At 36.0% G+C, this 9829-nt stretch overlaps 1 protein-coding gene across 2 annotated transcripts in view; it reads left to right on the top strand.

Moving 5' to 3' along the window:
- The first annotated feature begins 1513 nt into the window (after nt 1-1513).
- LOC111344704 (unconventional myosin-Ic) overlaps nt 1514-9829 on the top strand; it is a 30902-nt gene continuing 22586 nt past the window's right edge. Inside the window, exons 1-6 of one of the 2 annotated variants that reach the window (XM_088742735.1) lie at nt 1514-2023; nt 2387-2502; nt 6608-6702; nt 7976-8079; nt 8762-8842; nt 9035-9104. In XM_088742735.1, coding sequence (XP_088598861.1) covers nt 1898-2023; nt 2387-2502; nt 6608-6702; nt 7976-8079; nt 8762-8842; nt 9035-9104 — 592 coding nt within the window. In that variant the 5' untranslated portion in view covers nt 1514-1897. Of the gene's footprint in view, nt 2024-2386; nt 2503-6607; nt 6703-7975; nt 8080-8745; nt 8843-9034; nt 9105-9829 lie in introns of those variants that run through there. The other variant, XM_088742736.1, reaches the window with a different exon arrangement.

The following is a 9829-nucleotide window of genomic DNA, read 5'->3' as shown; positions in this document are numbered from 1 at the left end:
GGTAGGTGTTGTAGACCACTGTAAAAGGAACCAATGTTAACTCCTTTCAAGTTAGAAATTTCCCCTATGAGAGTAACTCCCTATTCATAAGGAACTCAAACTCATTCTTGTAGACAATACAATGTTATTACTGTCCTCTTTCACAACTGAAGTTGAATAAAAGCACACGTAATAGGTTACTTCCTTCTGCACCGTCCCCAACATAATCAGCTTATCTGTTACTGAATCTTTTTGACAATCAAGTCTTCCATGCTGGCGGATAACACGTTCGGTTTTGACCTCTGGTGCAATGGTGATCTTGATTTGTTAAAGAACATGTTTGATATTGTCTCGCCGTAAATTTTCCACGCTACGCCGATGAACACAAAGTTGACTACTGTACAAACAATCAAAAACCAAGACAAGCGAATTTGCCAATCGTCATTTCGCCAGAGATCCCTAAAGTTCTCTTTGATTCCGTTCCATGTTTCTGTTTGGTTTGAGAGAAGATATACCGGATCAAGAGAGATGTTCCAGGAAGCAAACCACGGTTTTAAATGTCGAAAATAATCCATTTCACAGTCCAGTAAAACTTTTCATGCGGACAGCCATCTTTATTTTTATAATCTAGACCCAGATCATTAGCGGCCATAATTTTTGATGAAGGAACTTTTTATCATGGGGTAGGGACGGGGATTATGGTTAGGGAGGGGTTCTGAGACGGAGAGCTCCAGGAGCTGCAATGGTCAGATGAAGGCCTGAAAAACAATCTCAGCCTTGACCACCCCATTTTCGGTCATGCAGTGGTGTTGACGGTGACGAAATACCAAAGAAGACATAAAATCTGTGGTAATGTATTAGATTAGGGATCGACAGGGCGTCTACAAATTGCTTGGAGAATTATTTGCAGAAAAGAACATTTGGTCTTGAAAGATGGAACGAAAATAAATATAACAGCTCCATTCGGTAAAAAAAAGAACTTGCATGATGAAAATACTATTTAACGCAGGCCTGCAGAAAATGGTGATGACCCTAGAGAGGATGTATTTGCCATTTTGCGTAAAAATCCTCAAGTTTTACATGTTCACACCCAATTTTTAGGGTTGTGATTCACAAGATTATCCCTTCTTGGCTGAACTATGATCATACAGCTTTGGCAAAATTGATACAGGGTGAAGAACTGACATTGCGGAAGTGATAAATAGAAAAAAAAGAAAAGAAAAAGGAAAATATTTGGAAAGAGATATTCGAGTTGTAGGATGATGCCGTGGTATCAGAATGGCTGGATCAGTGGTTTTGAATACTAAAGAAAATAAAAGTGATCACAGCTTGTGATACCTGCCTATGATACGTCTGCGGAAGTGAAGGAATAACCATATAAAGCTGTTTCAAACGCGCTTCAAACAAAAACTTCACGGGGTCGGCGATGACCGGAAATTGTTGGCAGGCGATATTGAAGTGTGATTGGTTCACCGGATAGCGGTAACGTTAGAAATAGTATTGCGGTTCATTTGTTGACAACGTGCCCCTGCTTGTAGCCATTTAAGGAAAGAGAGATTTGGAGACAGCCACAACAAAGTCGGCAGCAAATCCTAAAATATTTTGCCGTTTGGGGTGATAAATTTTGCGGTCAGATCACCAGTTTCGTGTTAAGTGATCACAAGTCCTTGCGTGCGCCTGCAAACTTTCGGGGTGTGTACAAAGCCGTCAAACTTTACTGTAAGAGATGGTGGATTTTTTTTTGTGCGATGCTCAAGGGTGACCTTGTAATTCTTGATTGCACAATTGTGAATAAGAATCAGTAGTTTGTTGCCTCAATTGACCTTTATTCTCTTGTGAGTTTTGGTCAACCACAAGGAGGAATTGTTTTACTACCCTGGCATTCTTGCATTCCTAAGTTTGAGCTGTGAGTTTAGTCATGGAGAGCGATCTGCAAGCTAGGGATCGCATTGGAGTGCAAGATTTCGTTCTTCTTGAGGACTTTAAAAGCGAAGATGCCTTCCTAGAAAACTTGAGGAAACGCTACAACTCTGGCTTGATTTATGTGAGTGTAAAGAGAGTGAAATTTTGCATATACGAAAGTTTGCTTTGATTCGCGAGGTGCTCATTTACAGCACGCTAGCCTTTTCCCTTCACTGTATAACTCGATAGCTCAACCGGAATATTTTTTCTTGTCACCAAATGCCAGTATAATTTCCATTTGGAAATCAACTTTAGCTACAGTACCCGAAGTATTGCTCTGATGTTGCTCACTCTTTATTACTTAGCTGTTTTCGGCGAAGGCTTGTTTATTTTCTTTCATGATAAATCAGCAGGAAACTGAAGACCCAAACACATTAGGATGGTTTTTGTGAATTATTGCTTTGTGTCTATGTTATGATTATGTGCATTTTATTGTTTAAAACAGACCTACATTGGGACCGTGGTTGTTTCCGTAAACCCCTACAAGACTCTTCCAATTTACAATCAAGATGTTATCGAAAAGTACCGAGGGGAAAATCTTTACGAACTCCCACCTCACGTGTAAGTTAATACTATTGCAGAGATCATTTGTGTTATTTTAACCTTATTATGTAGAAATCAAAAGATCATTTATGACGAATATTTTGACTTGATATTAATGAATGATTCACCGAATTGCTGAAGCAATTTCATCGAGCGATTGAACAATGGTTTTAATCGCGTCGTGAATTAGAACTAAATTTTTTAAATTTAAAATGCATGTAATATTAATGGAAATAAAACATACCGAAATTCATAGAATGAAATTAAAAAGCTTTAAACTTTGTACTTTCTATAAGCAAGTTCCTTCTTCATAGCTTTTGAATTACCAAAAATATATTTTTTTATGTAATATTTTCCAGAGTTTATGCCTTTGAATTTAACAGCTAGTTGAAGACTTTGAAATATTCTTATTTGTTTAAAAGCCACTGCTGAATATTAATGACAGTCATCTTTGCACTTTGATCAAATTTGTTTTCTTTAACGGTTAATAATTGTATTTGTAGGCTTAAATATCATGCAATTGGTTCAACTTCCTCATTAATTAGCTCATCTTTTTCTTAATGATATACCTTAAATGCTGATAATCCCATCCCCAATTAAGACCTTCAAGTTTTATTACGTCCTGTGTTCTGACATGGCCAATTCTCCTCCTTCCCCCCGATCAAAAAGTCTTCATAGTTGTCTTCAGTTGGTGGCTTTACAATACAAAATATGCCTTTATTTCTATTACATTTTGTAGCTAAGGTTTTAAACTACACCAATAAATTGATATACAATATTAATTAAATGTTGATGACATCCCAGATAAAAAATAGTAAATTGTGGCCCGGCCCTTGATAAAATTTTAAACCCCTTCATTTATGGGAGTGACCAAGTAATTTCTTATGATATGATACTTTCAGAAAGGTGAATCAGATATGTTAGTGATATATATGATATTTTATGATATGATTCGTTCAGAAAAGTGATGAGTGGAAAGAAATGTATCAACAAAGGGATATCGATTGACTAAACTCCAAATTTTTTAGAACTAAAACTATAAGGAATGCATTGAAGAGAGAGGAGAGAATTGATATTAACATCTTGGGGGTGATTGGTAAGACTCCTCTTCTCTCTAATGAACCTCCTGTTTGTAAGTCCTCAAAATGAAATGTTGTCCTATTCCTCGTCAGAGCTCATCAGAAAGTTTTTGGTTTGAAATTGGGATTCTGTTGAATATGCAAATTTGACTTGTTTATGACATTAGTCAACAAGTTTAAACTACCGGTATGTATAAATTTTCCAGCTACTCCAACTCTAATGAGCTCATTAACTTTACATCCTTTTTGGTTGTTAAGGGAGGCATTTGTTATTAGTTTCTTGCTCACTTGTTAGAAGTTTTGTTCATTAGATGAGGCAGGCATGCCTTATTTTTGGAGAAACAAAATTAAGTGTCAAAATTGCAAAGAAATTGCTCTTTCTTTTTAAAGTGAAGGTGGGACACATGCTCCATCTCAAACATTTTTCATTTCTAATTGAGTTAAATATCCAATAAGTTTCTGAGAGGCAACCTTTGATTAAATTGTATTTAGGATGGAGAAGTAATTAATAATTTAACTATAGCATCGATTGAAGTATGATATTGGGAGCATGGAGAGATCAAATTTATTTACTGCTCTGATAAATTTAGAACATATAAAATACTAACTTGATTTTAATAGGATTTTTATTTTTGCTGAGGGTATTTGACCACACCTAGGTCAAGTTCACTGTGTTAGGAGACCACTTGACTCTGAGTATAAATACAATATTTGGGCTATTATGAGCTGCTTTCTGGGATTGTTTCTACTCAGTTACCCCAGTGTAATCAGGCAAAGATTAAAAGAATGACAGAACCTTTCCTCCAAGAGAGGACTGGTGGAATTTCTAAAGCTAACCATTTTGAGTTGTGAACTTGTATGCTAACCCACCAGCCAGACAATTGATGCCAGGTGTTCCGTGGCTTTTGTAGCAGGACAGTGTCACAGAGCTCTACCAGTTGTGTCAAATAAAGAAGCAGTGAAGTGAATTGTTTGTTACTAGAAATGCATGGGTCAGTCTAAGGGAAGCTTAATAATTTGATCTTTTTCTGGGACGGGAAAAGAAAATAACAACAAAGATATTAGCCATGAGATGTGTTTGAGCAAGGGTTAGAGTGAGGGTGGATTTGTTCATGAATAGACCATTCAGTGCTGTTCCATTGTTTAGGAAGGCACTGTACATTCCAAGGGTTTTTTTTTTCTTGTTGCCCAGCAATAAAGGTATAATACTTGAATGATAGGTGGTCAATTAAGGGACATTTGCTTGATATATTTGGAAGCACTTTTAAGTGTTTCTTTAATTTACATAAGGAAACTACTCCAAGAATAGTGAAAAATGTTTCTGGGTCTGGCCTTTTGGAGTATTAACAATCAACCAGACAATACCATTCTGTTATAACAGCCTTTTTATGAGCATGTGGAATTATGTAGAGACCTGCATAAATATGAAGCTTGAAAGAGTTAATTGCCACCATGACACAGCACCTCTTAACAATAATTACTTTCTGATATTGCTTGAGTGTGAAAATCAAGAATACCTAATTGTGCAAATTGCATGTAATTTTGAAGGTGGATTTCTAAGTGTATATATATAAGTTCAGATGGAACTGTTTTTAATTATTATCTGCTGTTTGATTTTATCAATCTTAAGGCTCTTTATAATCAAATTGAGTACCTCAGAGAAATTTTATGAATGTTTTGGTTTGCTTCCAAAATCCATGTGAAATTCCAAAGTTGAATAGATGATGTGGTTAAATATGATTCTTTCATATGTCTCTTCCAAACTTTCAAATTTCTTCAAGTTATATCGTGTTAAGCTCCATTCTTTTGCCTTCCATTTACTAAAATGTTGATGAAGTCAAGGCTCAAATCTGGCAGGTCAACTTCTTCTCGTTCATCATAACATTCCAAAACCCAGCAGATAGTTGAGCAAGTTGGAGTTAGTTGAGTGGATGAATCTTCTTGAAGTTCTCCTTTTGTTCTCTTAAAGGTTGCTGTCTCATCTATCATTGAGCTTGTAAGGGTACTCTTTTGCGGTCTTTGAAAGTCTGCTTTCTCTCTTTGCTTATTAGATTCTGATTTGATTTCTTTGAGATTATTGGAGATCTCACTTAAAGCCTCTGTCATGGCAAGATCAAACCTGACTTTTTTCTTGATCTGCTGACTTTTTTGCTGGGTAAAGTTGCTATTCATTGTGGATAACACTTACAGCATCTGAGCAAATGCGTAGACTGTTGATCTCCAAAAACAACAGAACTGACCTCCTGGAAGAATTATTTATATACTTACCTGTATGTCAATAAGCAATTAATTTTTGCTATTAATTTCAAGAAACAATGACATGCATTCCTTTTTATTCACATAGCCATGGCTATGTGGGTGTTGCAAGAGATTAATAAATGTTGATGGTTATTAATCACCTCTTAAATGGGTTGTCTTGCTTGAATGAGTGTATTACTGATTCATTGGTGTACCAAGTTTTAGAATTACACACTATGTCTAAAACCAGAAGCATATAACCCTGAACTCTTTACCGTAAGCTTCTGCTTATACCAAACTATTACAACTAGTTATTGCAAATAAATGATGATAATCAGTAACTTTCTAAGAGTGCCTTCATGGTGGTCCTTAATAATTTTGAAGGGCACTTGAAGTGAGTGAAGTATTCTTTTGTTTAAAAGACTAGTTCTACATTCAAAATCAAGCATTTCTAAATTAAAATGGAATTGGAAACTCTTAATTTTACTACCAAGTCTCCAAACTGTCTTCCATGCCTTTCTTAAAATTTTATCGTGAAGAAATTGGGCAGTGGTAAATGAAGGAAGTGATAAATTGTTCTACTTATCACTTTTCTGCTTGAAAATGTATTTGTATTGTTTGGAGCAATTGTCTCATGGTCTCTCCTGATGGTGAAAGGGTTAAGCCTGAGATTTGTTGCAGACATGGTATTGAGTAGAAAAACTTCAATCTGATTTCTTCATGTGGCTGAGGCAAGTAAGGCACAATGGCCACCTTGTCTTGAAGACCTATCATATAATCATCCTAATGATTTGCAATTATTTCAGCTATGCCATATCAGATTCTGCTTACCGTTCTATGAAAGAAGAAAGAGTTGATCAATGTGTTTTGATTTCTGGGGAGAGTGGATCTGGAAAGACAGGTAAATGGCCTTCTTTATTGATACCCATAGGAGTGAACAGTGTCCAACTCCTCTTAACAATTTTATTTTACGGTCAAATTGAGAGGTGATAAAAATTAATGGCCTTTTGATGCACTCTGTCATTTTTAAAGTCTTAATTAATGGGTGGGGTGGGGGCAAGGGGCAAAGAGGTGGGGGTGGGGGAGAAGGGGGTAAAAGGTGAGAATCTTCTAGTTGCTAGTGCCTGCTCTCTGCATCTTTGACTCCTGTCTTGTTCTTTTTACTAGAAGACATTGTTGATCAATTATGATCTTCCAAATTTTTGTCTTTTTCATTTCCCTCTTTTTCTTGTCCTGATGAAAGACCATTCCCATTTCCTGTCCTCTCAGTTCTTGTATCTCTCTGTGTTCTGCTCTCTAAGGCTTTCAAGGCACCCAAACCCATGCCCTTCCACTCTCTGTATAGAATCAAACACTAGTGTCAAAAATTGGACACAATTGAGTGTCTAAAATCGGATGCTAATTTCCAAAATCAGATACTAGTGCCCAAAAGTGGAGGCTTATTTCCAAAATCTGAAACTAGTGTCTAAAATAGAACACTAGTGTCTGAAATGGGACACAAGTGTCTAAAATCCGACACTGGTGTGCAAAATAAGACATCCAAAATCAGATACTAGTGTCCAAAATTGGTCACTGGTGGTTTCCAAGATCAGACACTAGATTCTAAAATCAGACATTAATATCTAAACTTGGACATTTATGTCTAAAATTGGACACCAATGTCCAATATCAGGCACTATTCTGATCAAAAGGACCATTTTCATATCTTGTCCTCCCATTTCTTTTACCCCTCCTACCTAGTTTCCTCTAGTTTCCTAAAGCAGACACTGATTTCCAAAATCACATACTGGCGTCTAAGATCAGAAACTAGTTTCCAAGATTGAACATTACTAGTGTCCAAGATCAGACACTTAAGTCTAAAATCAGACACCAATGTCTGAAATTGGACATTTTTTTTTATGTCCAAGATTGGACACCAATGTCCAATATCAGGCACTATTCTGATCAAAAAGACAATTTTCATTTCTTGTCCTCTCATCTCTTTTACACCTCCTGCCTCCAAGGCATTCAACGCTCTCAAATCCATCCCCTCCACTCTGTATCTTTTGTGTTTGTATTTCTCAGTATATAAGAAGGAAGATACTTCAAGGTTTCAAAATGATAAATTCCCACTTTAGATAAAACAGCTTCAGTTGACCTCATCAAGATATTCTTTGTTGGTATTGTTTAATTAGAGGCATCCAAAAAGATCCTGGAGTATTTAGCGGCAATAAGCACTCACTCTGATGATGTGGAGCGAATCAAAGATAGGCTCCTTGAGAGCAACCCTGTTTTGGAGGTAATGTAGAGGAAATACAGTAATGTCAAGTCATTTTTAATATCAACAAAAATTCCTCTTCAATGAATTAAAGATTGAAATGAAAATGTAAAAACAGAATGATGTAATAATAAACTATAACTGTAATGAGGACGGCAAAGATCAATGCAGATGAGAGATGATGCATTTGAAAACTTGTGTTAAAATTTGTCAAAGTGGACAATCTGTGATCCTAACTTGTGAGACCCTACAACATTTCTGCTTCACCTGGATTAAGGGAACAGCTCTCAGGAGAGCCACTGGTAAAGTTAAGGATAAATGAATGTGTAACTGTATGATTTTAAGCTAGCTGGATTTCACACAAAAACAACTACTGTCTTTAAATCACAGCAGAGAAATAATTACAATTTGCAACAAAGTTTGCCAATCAGACAGAAAGTTTTAGCAGCATGCAGAAAATGAGACATGGACTTGATGCCTGCTAAAGTATTATTAGAGCTCTGCTTGACTTATGTTTATGAGAAGAAATTACTCTACCATGCCTTAAAACTGACCTCATGCTAATGGTCTATGTTGTTTTGCTTGAAGTTAGTTTTATCAGTGGGATAAAAAAATATGAAAAACATTGAGAAACCTCCTGTGTCTTGTTTCTTTTCTTTCCCTGCAATTCAAATCATAGCTTTGCAGTTTTAATTTCTTCTAGGCTTTTGGCAATGCAAGGACCAACCGTAATGACAACTCAAGTCGATTTGGCAAGTACATGGATATTCAATTTGATTTCAAGGTGAAGAGCAAAGATTATGTGGGAGATCTGGTGACCTAACAGTTATATAGTGCATATAGTATTCATTATGGAGTGTGCACAATTATTTAAGTGTTACTGATAAGTTTTCAATTTTAACTATTTTTTTTAATTAAAGAATATGACTCTTTATAATACTGCTAGCAACTGATTCATGAGAACTATTTTCTTCAGGGCTCTCCAGTTGGTGGACATATCATAAACTACTTGTTGGAAAAATCCAGAGTTGTCCACCAAGCAAAAGGTTTGTTAGGGTTTTTCCTAAACTTATTTTAAAGTGTTTAATATTTAGTTTTATAGATCAGTTTTCCACTCAATGTGGAACATGTGGTGACCTAGTGTTGGTCACAGTAGATTTGGAGATGTATTTGTGTTCTTGACTGAGGAACTTTACTCTCATCATGCTTATCTCCCCAACTAGTCGGAATCCTATTGAGCACTTTGTCAAGTCAAGTCCAAAGAAACCTTTCAAAAACCCTAAGACAGAGAAAAATGCCTGACTTGGGTACTATTACATTTTTATAGGAAAATTCATTACTTGACAAGGGAATTCTGCATTCAATTGCATGCGAAAACCAATAATGCACAAATCATGAAGTGATGAGTGCGATATCTGTTTTCAAGTGCAATTAAACGCAGAATTCATGAGTCAAATTATGGATTTTCTTTGAATCACATAATTGAAATAAAAACAAGAAAAAAAAGGAAACAGTGTTACTCATAGTTGTTATGTATGGGTAGATATGAAACTATATCACTTAGCCTTGCTTTCAACTCACAATTCCATGTGAAATACCTTGCTTTTTTAAACCAATCAGAATGCGAGATTTTATTCAATGATACAATTCTATTATAAACTACGATACGGCTTAACCCTTTAACCCCTTTGAGTGACTAACATATAATTTCTCCTGACAATATCACCCCTGGATCACACATTAAGGTCACGAGAATAAAGGAAATGATCAC

This window comes from Stylophora pistillata, chromosome 13 (assembly GCF_964205215.1).
Source record: "Stylophora pistillata chromosome 13, jaStyPist1.2, whole genome shotgun sequence".
Lineage (NCBI taxonomy): Eukaryota > Metazoa > Cnidaria > Anthozoa > Scleractinia > Pocilloporidae > Stylophora > Stylophora pistillata.
Note: the sequence above shows the minus strand (reverse complement) of the source record. Positions and strands in the feature narration are given on the sequence as shown.